The 20962-nt window shown below is 41.3% G+C and overlaps 1 protein-coding gene across 9 annotated transcripts in view; it reads left to right on the top strand.

The window, feature by feature from the left end:
• Positions 1-20962, top strand: part of VEPH1 (ventricular zone expressed PH domain containing 1) — a 104785-nt gene that overhangs the window by 39144 nt on the left and 44679 nt on the right. For all 9 annotated transcript variants that reach the window (XR_003992961.1, XR_003992960.1, XR_003992962.1 and 6 more), the window contains 4 exons: positions 3276-3442; positions 5005-5214; positions 14684-14904; positions 20032-20241. Coding sequence is in view for 6 of the 9 variants with exons in the window: in XM_030496573.1 (XP_030352433.1) it covers positions 3276-3442; positions 5005-5214; positions 14684-14904; positions 20032-20241 (808 nt within the window). In the remaining 3 variants the exon portion in view is untranslated. The remainder of the gene's footprint in view (positions 1-3275; positions 3443-5004; positions 5215-14683; positions 14905-20031; positions 20242-20962) is intronic.

Below are 20962 nucleotides of genomic sequence, written 5' to 3'. Positions count from 1 at the left end.
ATTCCTGCATGCCACACCATTGCACTGTTTCACCCTACGTGTGTATGGGATTTCTGCCATTGGGGGGCCTCCAGCTGGTCTCCTGCAAACACAAATAATAAATAGGAATGTTGACACAATATATTAGAAACCTCAAACGTTTGGTAAAACAGAGGTGAATGTTTTTGGGGATGTACGTGCCTAGCTTGAGTGCTTCAGGAGAAAAAGTAAAAATAGTCTTGGTACGTGGGCTTTTGTCTTTGAATACTCAATTTGGAGTGAACGTCAAACCATCGCTGTATAGCTCCTCCTGCCCATGTTATGTTTGCAGTGTGCTACCAGTGTTATTGCTTTTTACAAGCTCTCTGTGCTGCTGGGCTGGGCAGTGCAGAAGGCAGCATTTGCAATTCATATGTGCAGGGAGCATGGCCAAAGAGCACACAGGGCATGGTCCTGGGGCAGCTGGGGTGGGCTGGCACCATCACAGCACGCAGTTGTGGTTGCTCCTGCCGTACGTGCCTCCTCCCTGCCTGACTTGCAGCCAGCAGTGCAAAGCCATCGAGCGTCCACAACTGTACATTACTTTCTGCCTGAATTGCGTAATTCCCAGTGTGTGGTCTGCTTGGAAAGTCTGAGAAAATCTAATCTGGAAAGCACTAGGGGTGAGGAAGGAAAAGGGAAAGAAGGTAATTAAGGAGTTGACTATAATGTTTTCCCATTCTCAGACAACAAACATACTTTTCAGACTCTTAGTTTAGACGGATGAAGCAAGATTGGAAAAAAGTGAATTACTTGGGAACGAGCGCAATATTGCCTCTGACTGCCCAAGCTCTGAGATCAAAAGGTTGGTGAGCTGCACGTGCGTAAACCCCTTAGAAACTTAAAAGGTTTGACAAACACATGGCAGGAGGTACTCGGAGCCAACTCAAAACGTGAAAATATAAGAAAATAGTGAATTAGGTTGTGCTTCATGACCTTTCTTAAATTGTATGAGGAACAGATAGAAACTGTGGTATCTGCTTGGATTGTTTACAAGTTTGTATACACAGGTTATTCAATTAAAAGCAATTCCATGTCAGTGAGGTCACTTAAACGTCACCCCGAAGTGATGGACTTGCTTCTAAATTGCCTTTGCTGTTCATTTCTCTTGGTTAGTGAATATAAACCCAGCAGTGTTTGCTGTAGGAAACTGCCCCAATTTGCATTTGTGCGAAGTATTTTTGTTTGGAGAAGTTTCATGGATGCAATCTGTCATGTTGCGTCATATAAAATTGCATCAGTCCGCTAATATATCCAACGCTTCAAATGCTTGTTTTCCCAGACTGAATAATTAGCCTTGCTTTCCAGATACCTTCCGATCTGCGACATTCCAGTTTAGGCAACAACATGTCTCAGGTTAGTGGCTGTCTTTCCTTGTTTAAAACTGCTAGGTTTTGTTACTCTCGCCTGAATTTGTTCTCTCTACACTTTTTTTCAGCTGAGATGAATTTTGCCTGTCCAGGAACATAGGAATTTCATCTTTTGCAATTGTTACTATTGCTAAAATTCAACTGGAGATTAAGGGCTGTGCTCCAGATGGGCAGAAAACTTCCAGTGGAAACTAGATGTGTGCAAGTGCAAAGGACTTATTTCTGTACACACTAAATTAGCTAGAGAAGAAAATTTTTAGTGTATTTGGTTACAAAAGCTTTCAATTTCAAAGTCAGATGTGAGTCTAGAAAAGTTCAAGTAAATACATCCTCTCACCATTGTAGTTCTAATATTGAATGAATTGGTGCTTTGCAGGAATCCCACGGTATGGTAGTGACACTCGCGAAAGTGGTGACATTTTTTTATACAGATTGACTTGCAACATCTCTCTTGCAAGAGATTTACACAAAGAATGTGGCTAGAAAATGGCCAGAACTGAACAGTTTGCTAATCTGCTTAGGTAATTCATCAGCAAATCTCTTTCCTTTGCAACTGGCCTTTGTGCTTTATTTGCAGAACAGAATAAGACAGAAATTCACCATGTCCATGGGACTATAGATGGGGTCTGAACCTTGCCTTTAGCGCTGCAGCAGCTGCATGGAAGGCTCAGAGTTGCCTTCAAGGAGAAGCCAATGATCCTTCAACAGCAAAAATGCTTCAGGATAGATAGGATGCAGAAGTGTGACTGGCTGAATAGTGTGGAGGCACTCCTCTGAAGCATAAGGACCCCTTAGGGATCATTACAAGCTCTTTGACTAGAAGTTGTCTGAACCTGCAATGAATTATATGTTAGTTACTTGCCTCAGAGGTGATGTTGCAAGACCTAAAAATGTCTTGGGGTTCATTTTCTGTATCTGGTAAGAGCACGATGTGGTCCAGTCTGAGCCCCTATATCCTTTTTCTACCATCCATGAAGTGACCTGCTTATCTTCCAAAATTATAAGATTTAAATGGGAGAAAAAGCAGCGGGCCAGAGAACTAGTTCCTATTGGAAACCAAATCCAAAGAGACCTTAAGGACTTTCAAGGGTTTACAAAAAGGAGCCATGCTGCATTGCAACAGGCAGATGTTTTCCATATGTTGTTCAAGTGAAACTTAAGCATATTGAGGCAGGCATGTACAGCAATGTGAAGTTATATATTTTGGTATGAGCCTGGGCTTCAATTTGAATTATGCACAGACATCTTAAGAAAATGTGTGACAGAGGGCTTTGCATATCTTTGTCTGTCTGCAGTTGACTCTCTCTGGCTCCTTTCTATTCCTGGAAATGGCACTCTTAACTATTTATGTTCAAATTTACTGTCATGCATATTTAGTTCTCTTAATAACCAACTATTCTTTCCACATTCTGCTTATTTAATTTGAAAGTCTGAATCTCAACAAAGGAGAAATATGGCTTTTATGTGCTTTCTAGCATTCTTTTTTCTTTTTTTCCTTTCTTTTTTGTTTGTTTTGTTAATTTAAATCGCGCTTAATTTAGTCTAGAACTCAACAGAGTATCATCCAAACCTTAAGCAGCTCCTTAAGCAGCCTTCTCATGGTACCATACTGGAGAATGGAAATTGTAATCAATAGGATTTTCTTTTCTCTATTTTTTTTTAACCCATGTTGTTATACCTGCAATGATTCATTCTTTTTAGGTTATTTATCAAGCTGCTTGGCCCCGTGTATGTTTTACTACTGTGTTTTGTGTGTCCCTGGTTTTGTACTGATGATTCTTTTAAAACCGGTATCTCCAGGTGTGTGCTGGTTTTCCAGGGAGCTCTCCAGGTGTAGGGTATTGACTTGACAGCAAGCCACTGGCCTCTCATTTGCTCTGTTCTCAGGGAATTCGATGCTGCTGCGTGTCCTGCCTGCTCTGTACGAGAACCAACCGCAGCCGATAGCCCTCCATCTGAGGGAGCTGGTGGCACTGATGGCTCAGCTGGATCAAGCTGAACAACACCATCTCCTCAGGCTGCTCCAGACCGTGGCTAGGAAAAAGGAACTTGGGGTAAAGTTCCAAACTGTGTTTGGAATATCTTATTGCTAAATCCTGCACCTCCTTTTGGAGGAGTTTCTTTCAGACGACTGGGCAAGGTCTGTCTGCTAGCTGCTCTCCAAACAGTGAGTCCTATAACATGCATGACAGTGCTTTCCTACATTAATTCTCCATGAATTCTTTAATTCTATTCCACATTCTCTATCTAATCATAAAGAACATAACAATGATTCTCCTGAACCAAAAAGTTTGTGTTAAACCAGAACTGTTTTCAACCTTTTTGGCTCTTTCTCTGTCAGCTGAGTATGAATTCCCATAACTCTGTTTTTGTTAGAATATATGAACTGTATTAAATTACATATCAAGGAAAATTAAGATGAGTTAGGAACTGATTAGAAGTGAGCTGGAAAATAATTATCTAAGGCAAAATATATCATGCTTTTGAAATTTCATGTCATCGACAGCACCCAGCGAATTAGAACAAGGCACTATACTACTTGCTTTGTGAATTTATGAAATTCATAACATCCTTGGAAAAGAAGAATTAACAGTAGTTAGTAAAGGAAAATTTATTCTAATACACAGTCCCAGAGGAAATATAGCTCCTTTCAGAAGCAAGGGACTTGTCAGCTGGAGGGGTATGGGGTGCATCTCTAGCTACTGCAGGACTTCTTACTGAAGCTGACACATCTGAAGTATTTTTGTAGTCTAACTATTATTATCTAACTGTAATTATTTATTACTACTAACAATTTATTCAGCCACCCACCTGCAGTATTTTGCCAGCGTGATAGGTATCAACTTGCTAAAACTGATAATCCTCAAAAAATTAACAGAAGAGTAGGTCACTTTATGCCTCATTTCTGTGGTGAAATGTCTTTTACACAGATGCAATAGTTTCACTGAATCAGAGGTGCATGAGTGCATGTATGTGTTTATCTGAAAAATAATTATTCAGTAGATAGTTGTATATACTGAATCCTGCTTGTGAGACAATTTTAAGGACTTGAAAATTGTGTTGGTACAAGAAAGGACAACTGGCCTACAGCACTTTTTTTGTACAACGAGGACCTTTCCTCAAATTTTTACCTCTGTTCCAGCTATTAACCTTGTCACGTTTAGTTTCCAGTGGAAAACAAAAATTTCAGCTAGTACTTTAATTTTCTTTATCATTGGAGAAGGCCAAGTCTTGTGTTGTTTTAATCAATAAAGTATAGGATTGGCGCAGAGCAAGGGAAATATTTGAGGAGGTTAGGTTTTGGTTTGGTTTGGGGTTTTTTGTTTTTTGATTTTTTTTTTTGGTCTTTGTTAACAATAGGACATTTCCTTACTTATATATGCATAACTGCAATATTTCAAGGCTACAGTAAGCCTTATTCCATATGTTGAGCTGAACTTTGATTGACCTCAGCAATAACTCTGTGCAAAGGTCAGCAAGGGTGGAAAACTATTTTACTAAATCAAAGTCTAGTGTTTATTTTTACCACTCTGATGTACAGTACTTCTTTTGGTTATATGTGTTCACAGCTACAAAATATATTCACAACTTGTTTCACTCTGATTTTTTTTAATAGGTGCTGGAAGAGTGTATACCGTTTCTATTTGGACACTTGAGAGACCTTAACCATAGTGACATTATTCTAAACATACTTATAGAAATATCCAACTATGAGCCAACAGCCTTAGCCACTTTTCTTCCAGTGCTAAAAGAAATTGGTGAGAGTTTTCCATGTTTGATTGGGCAAACAGCAAAGATCTTTGGAGCTGTTGGGCGTATTGATGAGGTAAGTTCAAAACCAAAAGAAGTTGGTTGGTTTGGGGATTGGATTGTTTGGGAGTTTTTGTGTGTGGTTTTTTGTTTGGTTGTTTTTTTCTTCCATATCTTGTATTCTCCTATACATCTAAGCATTCCTTTCTTCACAAGTAACCTACCAGAACACACTCCTGGTCATAAGACCATGATAGATCTAGATTGTAATTCTACCAGTATGGCTAGGAAAGGAAGTAGCACAAAAATCCAATGTGGTATTTATTATGACTAAGACTGTCCTCCTGCCTTCTAACCAAGGAACAATCACATAGGGCTGATTTAATGTAAAGGGGCTCTGCAGAAACAGTGTTTAGATTAATGGGAAAGAAAGAAACTTTGTAAAGAGCATAATGAGCATGAAAAAAAAATAACTATTTCAATTCTCATAACTGTAAATATAAACATCTAAATTATTATTATTATTATTTACTGTGTGTCTCTGTACATGCGTGTGTTCTTTTTATATGAACTTTCTTTTCATGGAATGGCTAAACCTCCCATTTTATAAAAGCACATGACTGTCACTATTCCAGGGGCTTAGCTAAACTAGACTGCAGTGTTACCTACATGTGAAATTAAAGTCAGAGAAAAGGAAAAAAGTATTTTGCACACCCTTTGTATGATATCGTATTTTAGATGCCATCTAGCCTTCAGAAATGTAATTGTGCAGTGAAATATGAACTTCCTTGTATAGTGTAATCCAGATATTTTGGCTTTGTAGCCACAGTTAATTGGATACTTCTGGCAAATGTATTTATAATGAAAACACTTAGTTGTGATGCTGGGCTTAAGCTTCGTCACAGGAACATCTTGGTTTGAGATGTGACCCAATGGGAACATGATGCCTAAAATGGATTTATAGTGACTAACTCCTAAAAAATCATGGGAATTTCATGGCACTGTAATGAATTTGCACTGAAGTTCTTGCTTTAGTCATAGCTGTGCGGTCTGGATGCAGGAGCTATGTTCACCCAATCCAGGTGCCATGAACAGACCCAAACACACTGTGCATGCAGAAACCATCAGGCAGCTCTCAGGTCCTAGAGCTCTCTGCCTTCCCCATAATACCACCTCTGACAAGCAGCCCAAAGATCCCTGCGTCCCCAGCAGCAAGGGATGCTAGTTCTTGTTGTGGTTTAAGCCCAGCTGTTCACTCAGAACCACGCAGCCACTTGCTCACTCCCCTCCTTCTTCCCCCCCTGCTCCCGGAGGGATGGGGAGGAGAATCGGAAGAATGTAACTCCCACGGGTTAAGAACAGTCCAGTAACTAAGGTATAACACAAAACCACTACTGCTACCACCAATAATAATAATGATAGGGGAAATAACAAGGGGAGAGGATACAATTGCTCACCACCCACTGACCAATACCCAGCCTGACCCGAGCAGCGATCCGTGCCTTCTGGGTAACTCCCCCCAGTTTATATACTGGGCATGACGTGCTGTGGTATGGAATACCCCTTTGGCTGGTTTGTGTCAGGTGTCCTGTCTCTGCTTCCTCCTGGCTTCTTGTGCCTCTCCTCACTGGCAGAGCATGAGACTGAAAAGTCCTTGACTGGGGCAAGCATTACTTAGCAACAACTAAAAACATCGGTGTTACCAGCACTGTTCTCAGACTAAAGTCAAAAACACACAACACAGCACAAGCTACTAAGAAGGAGAAAAATAAGTTACAGCTGAACCCAAGACACTCATGAAGATCCAACATTAGCCCTGTCCTGCTGGAACTGGGAAATGCCTTAGACCCCGATGAGACCTGTCTTACCCTTCTGCTGTCCCGAACTCTTAAAAATACAGCCTGGAGGAGATTACCACCACGAGCTTGTAAACTGCCTGATTGCTCAAGACATTGGGTATCCTGAGAATACCAAACTCCTTAGACTTACTTATGACACATCATGATCTTTAATGACATTTTATTTTCATTCCCAGATAGGAGCTTATGTGTCTTTCATCACTGTTATTAGACATTTTCCTTCCACCTCAAATCATGGTTCTCTAAAGGCAAAAATAGTGTTCTGCTGAACTCAAAGAGTTTCTGTTAAATAATTCAAATGTTTATGGCTATGGCAAAACTCAATTATATAGCAGAAAATGAATGGTATACAATAAATCTAACCAATTGCTGACATGTGGCACTGGTGCCTGCCGTACAGTAGCCTGGATAATTTATTTCAGGAAAGAGCTGAATCCCGCAGTTTCCATGTCCTTTCAGTGATCCTTGAGGCAAAACTTGTGCTAAGTCAACTGGAGTTTGTCTGCAAAAAGGCTGTTGGTTTTGCGTTTCTGAATCAGACTTTTTGGTTGTCCTTCCTTTGACTCCACTGGAGGCCAGTTTGGAGGGAGGAGGGGGGAAAAGTCACATCATTTTGTTCTGCAGGGGAAAATCCTCCATATATTCATCTTCTGCCTTTAGGATGACAGTTCGTCCATTTACTTGTTTAGATACAGATAACAATGTGCTCTCATCAATGACAGTGGTCATTGGAGAATCTCCAGAGAGGCTTTTGCCTCCAGAAAGTAGTTTCTTTTGGCCCATAACCAAAGTTAGTCCCTTAAATCTCGGGAGTGGATGTTATAGGAGAGGGCAGGCTCTGTGCCCCTGTACGGCAGCTTGCCAGCAGCTGTCGTGCATTCAGGCAATAGCTCTGCTCAATGATGAAGGATCAGCGATGCAACTTGAAGCATATTTTCAACATGCTGGAGGGAAGCAATGCCATCCAGAGGGACTTTGACATGCTTGAGAGATGGGCCAACACAAACATCATAAAGTTTAATAAAGCAAAGCGCAAGATCCTGCACCTGGGTTGGGGCAATCCCAGGCACTGCTACGGCTTGGGCGGAGAAAAGATTCAGAGCAGCCCTGCAGAGAAGGACTTGGGGGTGTTGGTTGATGAGAAGCTTAACATGAGCCGGCTTCAGTGTGCGCTTGCAGCCCAGAAAGCCAAGCGTATCCTGGGCTGCATCAAAAGAAGCGTGACCAGCAGGTCAAAGGAGGTGATCCTGCCCCTCTACTCTGCTCTTGTGAGACCTCACTTGAAGTGTTGTACACAGTTCTGGTGTCCTCAACATAAAAAGGACATGGAGCTGTTGGAGCGAGTCCAGAGGAGGGCCACGAGGATGATAAGGGGGCTGGAGCACCTCCCGTATGAAGACAGACTGAGAAAGTTGGGGCTGTTCAGCCTGGAGAAGAGAAGGCTGTGTGGAGACCTCATAGCAGCCTTCCAGTATCTGAAGGGGGCCTATAAGGATGCTGGGGAGGGACTCTTCCTTAGGGACTGTAGTGATAGGACAAGGGGTGATGGGTTTAAACTTAAACAGGAGAGATTTAAGTTAGATCTAAGGAAGAAATTCTTTACTGTGAGAGTGGTGAGGCACTGGCACAGTTGTCTAAGGAAGTTGTGAATCCTCCATCCCTGGTGGTGTTCAAGACCAGGTTGGACAGGGCTTTGAGCAACCTGGTCTAGTGGAAGGTGTCCCTGGCCGTGGGAGGCAGGGAGAAGCTGTGTGGGTCAAGAGCAGAGGGTCGGGGCAGCTCCTCTGCTCTCCTGTTCACTGGCACAGATGGATGTCATGCAAGTCTTATTTCACTTGTTGCAATAAGGCAAATCCTTTCTCTGTTGGCACTTAGTTTTGTGCGTGTATTGGTTGGGCAACGGGTGTTTGATCGTTGTGGGTGCAGCACAGGAAGGCACTGTACTTGCTATTTCTACTGATCTTGAGTTTTATATTCATTTAAAATGAAATTTGTCTTGTAAGAATCAAAACCAGATTTGGTTTGGCTTTGTAAATCTTATTTCTGTTGCAAAGGGTTGGGGAGGAGAAGCCAAAATCACATTGGAGTCTGTGAGCCAAATGACATTTGTTGTTCTCTCCTTGTTTACTTACATCACCCAAGCAAAATCTACTTTAATAAGAACTGCAGGTGACCACATTTAATTCTGCATTTAGTACTTAAGAGTCAACATCTAGAAGCTTTACAGCTTATAACTAGCTAATCCTCAAATGAGCGCAGCTGGGATCAGAACTTACAGATTTAATTTGGATTCTGTATTTTAGTGTGTCGAACCAGCTCTTCCCATGTGAGTGCCTCTGAGGCTCCTTTTCTGCTGTGTTTTGTTACTTCAAAGGGGCTGAATTTATTTTGCTTTTGTTGTTATTGTTTTGTATCAATACCAAGAATAAGCAAGGAAGCAACTGGACATGCATTTCATATATTGTTGGATATTATAGACGACAATAATGTTTACAAAGAAATTATTTGCAGAACATTTTCTCCTTACATTTTTTAATCATCGGTTTGTGGAGATACACATAGCTACTGTAACACACGCAGCCTGAGCAAGCCTGCATTGAATAATTAATTTTCAATCTCTCGTGTAAGTGTTGAGTAACTGGCATTGTCCCGTGTCATATGTCTTATTTTTCTAAGAAGCTGCAAGCTGCTGACCTAGCAGCAGACTGCATTCCAGCCTGCTCTGCCGCCACAAGCACTGCATGTCTATGGAGATGGCACGCTTTTCATTTGTTTGTAGTAGGTTCAGTTTTAGTGACATCCAGGAGACCTTTCACTCAATACTAAAAGCAACACGCAAAGGTTTTCAGAGGTGAACTTTCCAGCATGAGATGAATATCTCCTCACTGTTTTGCTGAATAATTCTGAATTATTGAAGATCTGCCCTGATTGAAATGTCTAATGGTTACCAGTGCTCCAGTGACTTGATTTTGTTTCTGCAATCACCTCTGAACTGAATCAGTCCATGAGAGTCCCGACATCAGTGCCAGGCTGGCACAGCACTGTCACCAGACACAGATTACATACCCTGTGAAACCTCACCACTGGATCTTCTCTGGAGGTTGTCCCCACTCTGTCCTGTCTACTTTGTCCTGGGCAGAGGAGCCAGGATAGCAGAAAGAGGCTCCCAACACTGTGCCTCAAGCTGGGGAGCACATTTTGGTGGGAAGACAAAGGCAAGCTTTCCAGGTGAGGAGAGGCCCAAGCACGGTATAGAGGAGCTTTGGGGTAGCCGGAAGAGCAAGGAGGTCTCAGGCGCTGCCTGCAGTCTGCTGGTGCCCCAGCACTGCCCGCAAGGAGTCTGGCAGCTGCTTCTGCCAGCACAACTGCTCTTTGCAGGAAGACCTGGTGTCTCCTGCCTTTCCTTGGTGGGGAGCAGTGCATCTGTGTTGCTGGTGTTCTCCAAGGGTTTGGATGCGCTTCCTGCGCTGCCACACTGCCAGTTCAGTAATTCCCTCTGGTATAAATGGTGCAGAAAGAGCCTTAAAATATGCTTGGGTGATGGCTGGGAGTTGCATGCCAGAGCCAAGGCGAGTCACCGTTTTGGGTGCAAAAGTTGTGGTAGAGTTGCTGGGGGTGGTGGGGTGGTGTTAAAGTTTCCCATTTTCTCCTTGTGGAATGCTTGTGTTTCATGGGGCTTTTGCCTCTCTGTGATGTGGGATGTGGTCTGCAGCCCCACATCACCTGAGCGTTTTCACATAGCAAGTTCTCCCTTCACAGACATTATAACTGATGATCTTTCTCTCACCTTCTACTTGTGAGTTTTGTGTCTTTACCCTAAGATATTTTATTTTATTTTATTTAGTTCAGGAGAAGTTGAGTGCTTTGTGGTCTAGACTTTTGGGGTAGGGGGGTATGAGGAGCTATTGGTGGGACATTCATTGGTCCACAGTCGCCTGAGGTTGCGTCAGACCATATGTGATGACTGAAGGGTCTTTGTGGATCTTGTGTGTTTAGTAACACACTGGGACTCCCACAGTCCTCCTTTTACTTGTAAAAGTTTTGTTTGCTTTACTCTGGTGGTTCCCTGTGCAGAATTTGCCCCCACTGTCTTGTGAGCCAAAAGAAGACAGGTCTGGATGCTCCCATGCAGATCAGGCTTCTTGAAAAAAAATACCATTGGATTTCTCTGATGTATGGAGCATCGCTCACTGCAATGCAGACAATCAACCTGTGATAAAATAACCAGAAACACATCTGGCATCATAAAAGCTGGACAGATCTTAAAGGCTCAGTATATAACAATGACTGCACCCACAAGAAAGAATTAAAATAGTACTCTGATCTATAAGTGTAACTGCTAAGTTACAAGTGTTACTGCAGCCAGTATTTAGATCACGTCCAAGCAGAAACATGCAAGCAACAAAATGGTCCCTGCAGAAACAAGCAGTGCTGATGGTGTTGTCTCACAGCCCACCATGGCAATGCCTTCCTGAAAACCACTCTTGTCGCTTCTCCCCCTCTTCCTTCTACTGCACTGGAGCTATGTTATAGATATGCTGCTAGTTCTTACTGAAGCATGAATCAGCATCCCCTTCCTGGCCAAGCAAAACAAGTGGGAAATGGATCGACAATGGTAGTGTTGGAATTTTATTTATTGATATTTTGGCCCTTTATGGTATAGAATGCAAACATGAGCAGAAAATTCTTTCTCCTTGCTTCTAGAAACAACCTCTTATGCTTTCCCTGAACTGATCTTTCCACCTTGGCAGTTCAGACAGACCCCTGGAGAGATGAGAGGTTTGGCTGAAAAGAGATCCTTTTATTTAAAGGTTGCCCTCTTGTTTACACACGCCACTTCTGTTGATGTTAGTGACAGTCTCATGGGTGAAGTTGAAATCAGACCTTGTCCCTTAACCATAAATTTGTGCGAAGCAAAACACCATCTTGGGGCATAGGTCAATTGAACATTTTAATAGTTGGGGGTTTTTTTTACCAATCACTGTATGTTTGAACCAACTGGAAATTGGAATTACTTCTGAAAGCCTTGTGATCTCTTTTTGTAGTCTTCTGAGCCTGATTTTAAGATAAAGCAAAATACTTTGCCACACCTCATTGCTTGTGTTTTAGATCTTCACCTGCTGGCAGACGTAATGTCTTAATATGCAAGGGATGTTTATAAAAAATACATGAATACCTAAAATAAGCATTGTTAAAATAATAATGGCTTATGCACATCCAAAGAGGCTGCCTGAAAATTTTTGGATAAAAACTGTGGCAGGGATAATGACTGCTTTCATGTTGAACTATTTTGCTGCAATTTTGTTTTGTGTAACAGTTACACATTATATTACTCAGTAGTTTATTGTTCTTTTACTTCACAAGCATTTCAGCATGGCTGGAGTCCAGCTGGATCAAAGTGACATGAAAATGGTCAAAACTTCTCTTCCAGTTAGTCTGCTGAACAGTTTGTTTAGGAAACAAAAATGTGTTTTAAATGTTAATTGAGCCTGTGTTTATCTCTTGAAGGGAGGATCATCTTCCAAATAAACTAGTGAATATGTACCAAAAAGTCAACCTCTTAAGCCATTGAGAAAAAAAAGCTCATTCCATCACACCACCCTAGCCCATCTGAGGATGTAGCTGTAGTTTTTCCTCATATGGCTGAAGGGAAGCAATTTGTCTGATATGCTTTTCCCATTTATCTCTGTCATGCCACGGTGTAGCAGATGCTTTTTTGATTGAAATAAGTTGACTTTTTCTTCAAAAAATGTCTGTCTTGTGATGCTCAGGCCATGTTCTGCCAAAGTCCCCCATGTATTTTATAGCCCAGCTGTACTTAGAATCAAACTTTCAGCAATTTTTTCTCTCCCGTTATGAGGTCCCAGAAGAGAAGAGGTAATAATGCTATTGCCCTGCAGTGTTTGGAGTACATGTATGGCACACGAATTCCTCTCCATTTTTGCTAATATTCTGGGAAGAAGATAGTTTTTTATTTTTGCTTTTGCTTGCATTTCAGCACAGGCTCTAAAAGCAAAGTATCTCCCAATTTCTGTACCAGGTGGGTTTTGCTGAGCAGAGACATACCCAGTTACCTCAGTGGAAGATCTGATACGAGCTCTTGACTTAATTGCTGCTTTCCCTGCTGCTTTTCCCATTTAGACATTTTTAGGACTTTGGGACCTGATACACTTATGATTATAACAGAAGAATCCTAATGTATTTCTTCACCTTTGGGATTTCTATTTTAGTTTGTGAATTTGTACACGTACATACAGAAATAGTTGGAACTGGAATTGTGTGCCCTTGCCAAGTGGAGACGATAAAGTATCTATGCTAGAAAATACTTGCATATTTAATATTATTATCTGAAATAGCCCCTTTAATCCTAATTTGTGGGGGATGCGATCTCATTGATAAATTGTCAAGATCACATCCCCCTGAAAAACTGAATAGCAAAACTTTGGCTACAGAGGGCATATCAGACTTCAGTGCATTGGCAATGATTGATACAGCTTGCCTGACAGCACCTTATCGCATGTGATAAGATCTTAAAATCTCATTTTAAACTTCTCTTTGTTGCAGTGTTAGTCACAGGTCTAATCTGAGTGTTTCTCTTAAATGAATTGCTATGAAAGGAGAGAAACCCTGTGATTTATGAGGTACTTTAACCTCTCGCCATTATCGCAAAGAGATTCTGATAGTCCCCCTGCTCCTGCCCACTGTACCTCACTCCTCTGCTGATGCTGTGCCAGAGGTGTCCTGCTTGGTCTGTGTAGCACCAGTGACAACAGGTTCCTAGGTGACACTGCTAAATATAGCAAATCAGCAATACCCAAGAGGTCCGGGAAGGAAGTTGTGATTGGGAAACATTTTATGGTCTGAGAAATAGATCTTCATTCCTTGCAAAATATTTGTAACAACTAGTGGCATATGCAGAATTCACTGCAATTGTCTAGTGCCCCTTGATTATTTGCAGTTATGGAGTGGAGAGTAACATGGGCAAAGAAAAATCTGGACGTTAGCCCATTAATACAGTGGGGCTATAATGAAGACAAAACCACAGCTGGTCGTGGGTCATGCAGTGCCACAAACTAGCACAGACTTCAGCTGCAGGGTCCATTGAGCCGGCAGGTTCTAACATGTTTGTGTCTCTGCTAATACCTGTGTAAACTCAATGTGCAACAGGTTGGGTACAGACACGAGGGAAAAGACCCTGGGGCAAATGACCCTGCGAACCCGGGCAGCGTGCATGGGTGGTTGGCCTCTTACAAGAGAGTTTGCCTGCCACGAACAGCAAGGAATAAAGCAAAAAAAGGGCACAGAAACCAGGTATAGGCGGGTAAAGTAGCTTGGCCAGGCTCATCAAATAAGAAAGGGGAGCTAGGTCTGCTGCTGGCTGATCGACCACCCTAGAGAAACCTCAGGGTCCTTCAAAAAGGCTTTAGGACCTCTGAATCTAAATTTGAGAAGGAGATAAAGTGTACTAAAGTTAAGCTGGATTAGGTAATACCAAGAGGAATAAATGTAATGTCAGTAGTATACAAAAATAAACGGTGTTTGATGCAGTTGTCTTTTTGTTATTTGTCATGGGGTAGCCACTATTCCCCAGTGACGTTTTAATCAGCAGCATGCGTGCAAATGTCCCCTGCACAAGCAAACAATGAATTAATTTGTTTAAAGTTGTTCTTCTCTTGCATTTTCTAGGAGCGAGCCAGAATATGCCTGATGTATTTGGTGAACCAGCTGGCCAACATGGAGCACTCATTTCACCATATTCTTTTACTGGAAATTAAGAGTCTCACTGACACTTTCTCAAGCATCTTGGGCGCTCAGAGCAGAGATATCTACCGCATGAGCAACAGTTTCACAGCCATAGCCAAGCTCCTCGTCCAACAGCTAGAGAATGATAATATGTCTGGAGCCAGGTACAGCTAATTTTTGTATGATAAAGCCACAGCCATTTCCATGGCTCTGTGAAGCAATATGAATTTATATTAAGTATATTCAAGTTGCAATGAATGAACAATCAGCTGAAAGTAACAAGTATTGCAGTTCCTGTAAGTTGCTGCATTGCCATTTTCATATTGATCTTGATACCCCTTTTGTATCATTCCAGTATATACTCACTCAGCCTTTGGATTGTGTTATTTATGGAGTCAGGTAAGCATGCAAAATAGTTTACCAACACCTGATGGGCAACATCCCTATTTGTAGAAGTAACCCAAGGCATGCATTTCAAATGCAGTTATAAGGATGATTGACACTGAAGTAGAATTCTGTAATTAAAGGGTGGCAGTAAGAGCTGTGGGTGCACTGCAGACACCAACTTTGTGCTACCAAGCAGAATGACCTCCAAACATCATGCACCAGAAATTGTGTCATTTGGCACTGAAGAATAAAGAAGCTGTTCAAGTTTTAGCACTTAAAGGATAGGAAGAAAGCCATGTCTCAGATAAGTAGACTAAGGCACTCTAAAATTCTTCAGTTAAAAATAAATCGGTGAAGTCAGGCTATGCAGTTATCATTGATTTTATTCTAGAAGATAACCACTGACGCTGATGAGAACAATGACTGGCATAGCTGCTTCATAAAGGTTTGCTAAAAAAAGTCTGAAGAAAAAATTCTCAAGCTTGTACAAAAAGATGTTCTCTTCACTCGGCTTCTTTTAAACGTCTCAGCTTCTTTTAAATGTGTATCCTAAGGTTAATGCATTGGGAGTGTTGCTGTATTTGTCAGTAAAAATGTAAGTGTTATTTAAATATATGGTAGTAGTCGCTTTTAATAGGGAAAGACTTATAATTAGCATTGTGTATACTGAAGTAGGTCAAGAGGGCATAAAGGAATAGTAATTCTTTGAAAAAATTTAACACAGATGTCAGAAAACTCATAACCATGAAGGATAGCCTTGGAGACAGGCTTGTAGAGTTGGAGCCAAAACATTGAGGTCATTCAAGATACAATTAATTGGTATCCTGGAGAGAGTTAAAAATGAAACAGGAGAGGAGCCCTGGTATAACTCCTCGTTTTACAAGGCTGTAAGAAATATCCAAACTTCACCTTGTGGCTGTAATCTCATCTGAAATCAAGCCCTTAGCACTCATTTATAAAAAGCTTCATTGGAGATAGTGAAAAAAACAAAGTGGAGATAGTAAAGTGAGCATGCAATGACATACAAGTTTTCCAAACTTGTGAAGTTCAACTGTGACAGATGTCACTTAGTAAAGGGGACCAGAAGAATGTCATGTATTCTGGGAACCACAGTGAAGCAGGACAGGAATTGAGACTTCAGTAACAAAGCATAATAATTATTCACACAGCTCATTGTGGTCCCTTAATTTACAGTAGAAAAATTATTTGTTAAAATGTTGCGATATTCCTATTCCTTATTACCTCCTGTGCTTAACATTTATGTCTAGAGCTGATAAAAACCAGTAAAAAACAAGAAAAGGTTTTCATTAAAATGTTGTTGCTGTGTTTCCCTGTTCCTCTCTAAAATTCCCCTTTGTTAAGGACTGGCTTTACTGAGGAGTAGAAGCTTCTTTATCTGTGTGAATGTGGTTACAGATGCAAAATACTGTTTGGTTGGAGAGTCTTGAGGAGAAGGGATAGCATCTAAGACTTTCTATGTTGGTAAAGGATTATGGTGTGATTCAAGCATCAAGAAGCCTGTCTGCATGAAGCATTACCTTGCTGCTTCGTGTCCTGCCTGGCTCCCAGGACCAGCTGCTCTGCACGCAGCACCTGCTACTGCCTGCTGTCTGTGTTCCCCAGCATCACCTATTGAAATGTTCTGGCTTCTACCATCAGTACCTGTGAATGCAGAGGCTGTGAGTGGCATTGCGTGTGACGTGCCAGAGGATGCAGCCTCCAGCTCCCTGTGGAACCTCAGCCTTGAATGTTACCTGTCTGATGGTGTTTCCATGATCATTCCTAGCAATAATTTGGAAGCTCCTGATGGGCTTCCCAACCGTGAGCTAGAGGTTTTGAGATTGCCGTTGCTGTCCACCACTTGTCGTCTTCAAACCTGTGGGTCCATTGTATTTGAGGAGATGATTATGTCTGTTCATTGATGAACCCCAAGGGATCGCACTTGATCCATTTATGTTGCCTCCAACCGCAGAGTTGAAGCCCTGGAAGCAATCCCATCTCACCTGTATTTTTAGCAATTTCCATTTGTGTATGCTGTTTTTCCCATTTTAAGCATCTGACTGGTGTTGTTGATAATGGTGCTGCTGATCTGGAGAAATGCTCTTCAAATTTATGTATCACTCTTGACTTGCTGACCTGTATATTTAGGTCTCTTTCTAAACAGAATTTTAAAGCAGTGAAACAGTGAGTAGCATAGCACTATCTTTGCAAGCTAGGTCCTTATGATTCTTGATAGATTTGTGCATTCTTTTCCTCTCAAAAACAGCCTGAGCTTTGGTGTAAGCTGATCCTGCTCCAGCAACCTCAGCAATGTACTGAATGTCTCCTGCCAAGATTTCAAACAATAGTTTATTTTACTGTTGCTGGAAGGGGAGGCCAGCAGGAAGGCCTGCCAGGCATCCTGTTGGGCACAGGGTGGAGGTTTCATTGAATGTTTCACTTGGGGTATGTGCTTTTGGCTTCCCGGGAATTGATACATGTAAAGCAGGTACATGTGAGAGGCATGCCCAGGGCTCAGCGCTCTGGCTTCCTCATGTAGTGTGTGCAGTTGCTCTGAAACCCCAGGCAACAACCAGGTCGAAACCAAGGTGGTGGCTTGAGGAGCACCAGGCAGCGATGAGCCCTGCGTGCACTAACTTACTGCTGCTTTACATATGGCAAATAGGATTCATCGATGTGTTTTTTAGCAGAAGCATTTTCTTGTATGTCCTTCATAAGGCCACCAGAGTTCAACAGGAGAATGATGGATAAAAAGATGCTGTTATAAAAGGCCATTTTTATTTCCAAACATCATCAAGGCTTGCTGGTTTGGGTCTGTCATTTATAAACCACATCAGTCCATCAATCCCTTCTCTGTGGCCAGAGGGCTTTATATATATTTACGTACGTAACAGGACATTTTTCTTAGCACTTAGTTTCCACAATAGAGCAATGTTAGGAGTGATCTTGGAGTGGCAGCTTTCTAACAAATTAAATCTTGTCCCACATCTCCAGAAAGATTTGTTAGTAAAGATCATACCGTGGTTCTTAATTACAGAAGAATATTTTTTTTTCAGTGTTCTGCACTGCTAATATCTTATGAGATCTTGCCTAAATTAAAAACAAGACAAAACTTACCAACTCCTCTGAGAAATATCCTGAACTGCGTTTATCAAAACAAACGAAAAAGTGCATTTTGTGATGCAGGATTCGTGGGTTTGTTTTGTTGGGGTTTTTTTAAATGCTTTTTTGTTTCCACAATTGGTAATTTGCAGTATTCGGGAGTTTTTAATAGGCTTCCCGACTGGGAGCATGACACGTTGAGACTCTGCTGCTTTGAAAAGCTGTGTTAAAACTCTTATTTGTGACTTTCCATATCCATATTTTACAGAATAGCTATTCAGATGTTTTCTCATCAGGGAAAAAACCACCCACCACCACCAACAAACAAAAAAACAAACAAACTAACACAAAGAAATAGTCAGAAGTAAAACGAGCTTGTTTTAGAGCTGTCAGTAGAGTTTAAAAAGTAAATACTGTCAAATACCCCTTAATTCCCTAAGATTTCTGATTGTCTTTGTACTGTCTTCATGATTTTTTGGTCCAGTTATTCCATAGTTGCAGGAGTAAGATGGGAACATAGAAATCCCCAACAGAAGGCACCTCCCTGAAGAAGAGGAGAAGCAGCAACAGTGGTTTTGCCACATTTGCTGTTGGTCCCCCAGGAAATTCAGTCCTGGTGTTGCATAAAGGCCAAGCAGCATCTTCAAGGAAGAATACAGATATCCAAGGGTTAGGTTTCTAGCAAAAGGCTCAATATTTGGAGGAGCCGAGTCTCACTGCGGGCTGTGAGCTGTGTAGGATCCTACCAGCAAACTCCATTTTCAGAAGCCCAGTTTTGGGGAATGAGGCACTCAGACTGAAAACCTTAATCTAGGAAACCTGGATTTGGGCACGGGAAGCACTGCACTTGGGGCAGGGTGTAACACTGGTGTGCCTGCCCTTGCCCTGGTATGGGGTGGTGGGTCCGTCACCTTGGGATCCTTCTGCAGAGAGTTTTTGCTGTGCCCTACAGCTCTGGCTAGTAGTAATTACTGCCCCTGTGGCACCATGGCTGGGCGTCCAGCAAAGACAGCATTTTTCACTGGACAAAAGGTATTTTGATGGCTAGAAAGCAAATTTTTACCAGCACTATATCTGACAGCAGATTTCTTTTTGTTCCTTAAGATTAACAGCTTCCCTTAAACTTATTTTAAAGTTATCTTCAAATTTTGTATTAAAATGTTGTGCATTCTAAAACTAACATAACAATCAACTTCAAAATAAAACAGCTTGCCCTGCAGTCCTATCAAGTTCATTTTAACTCTTTGTTTTCTCTTGCTCTTTTTCTGAAGTTCAGTCACATTGCTTAGAACTTTTCTCGAGCCTGTTTCTGTATGTGTGCTGAGTTTTAAGAGATGTTTTTCTTACTCAGAATACAATAATTCAGTAGGAACTGCATGTACTTTTGTCAGACTTTAAAAACCACAGTGTTTCTCTAAACTCTGCAATTAGCTTGACTTTTGGTTTATGAAAATAATGTAAGAAGTTGGTGTTTAGCAAGCTAGAGAGAATGGTTTAAATTCAGTTGAAAAACTTTTTGCTATGGGGCCACTGGGAAAAGAGTTGGGTTTTGCTTATGCAGATACAGCACATGCAGTTTCTAATCCAGTGTTGTCAGAGATGTTCAATGATTCTGATCCATCTGACAGAGACATTGATTTAGAAGATGTTTTTGAAAATTATTAATCAACCTCTAGGAGAATCTCTGCTGAAACATAATTATTTTAGCAGAAACATAATAGAGGTCACAGGCAGAAACGCAACATCAGCATCACTGTGAACACAGTGTGCCAAAGTTAAATCTCTGCTTTCTACTTCCTTAGGGTGGAAAATGATACTGAAACAGAATCTCCTGTACCACTGGATGATTTAAAATCTGTTATGAATGGAAATGAAGAGGATGAAAAGCTTCAAGTTAAAATACAGGCTTTTGAGGAGAAAATAAATGTCGACAACGGTACTCTTGGCTCAGTGCGGAGATACAGTTTAGGCCAAGTTTCTAAAGAAGAAAGGAAAGATATGAGATTTAACAGGTATGGCTCCGTAAAACGTGTGAGTGCTTTTCATGAATATAAGTTTTGTAATAAAACTTTACGCAAACGTTGAGAATTTGGCCCACTTGATGCCTTTGGGCATCAAAATTCTGATTTTAAGTAAGTCTCATACCCATGAATTCGAAGGCTAGATAAAACTTTACTAAATTATTTATTTAATCTCTTTTGTGCCCTACACCAGCACAAGGGATAGGAAAATATTTGCATACAGATAGTACTAGAAAGGAAGATATAGAGAATTTTCTTGGGTATTATTGCTAAGAATAGGTATCAAATGTTTGAATGAAATTTTGCCTGTGTGCTGTGAGATGAGTATGTCTATCCTGGGACACTGGGTGAGATAGGGTGAGATAGCAACATACACCCGCAGTGTCTTTAAGTTGCCTGTGCACTGCAGCTTTGCAGCAGAGCTTTTCTCTTCCTGCTCCAGTATTTGCCTTTTCAGTCACTTCACTTCTACCCTTCTTACTTTTACAGAGGCTTAATTGCATCCTCAGCATATAGGTATGGGGCAATGAAGAACTGGAGGCTGAAGCTTGGTTCAGTTAAATGGCACTGGATGGCATTTTTATGATGTGCTCAATAATACATATATTCCAGTCCTGGGGTTGTAAGTTGCTTGCACATACGCTGATTAGCTCCCTCCATGGCATGCAGATGTTGTGATATATGGATATTATTTAGTTTCATTTGCTTATTA

Source organism: Strigops habroptila, chromosome 8, assembly GCF_004027225.2.
Source record: "Strigops habroptila isolate Jane chromosome 8, bStrHab1.2.pri, whole genome shotgun sequence".
Classification (NCBI taxonomy): domain Eukaryota; kingdom Metazoa; phylum Chordata; class Aves; order Psittaciformes; family Psittacidae; genus Strigops; species Strigops habroptila.
This window is presented reverse-complemented; position numbering and strand designations above follow the sequence as displayed.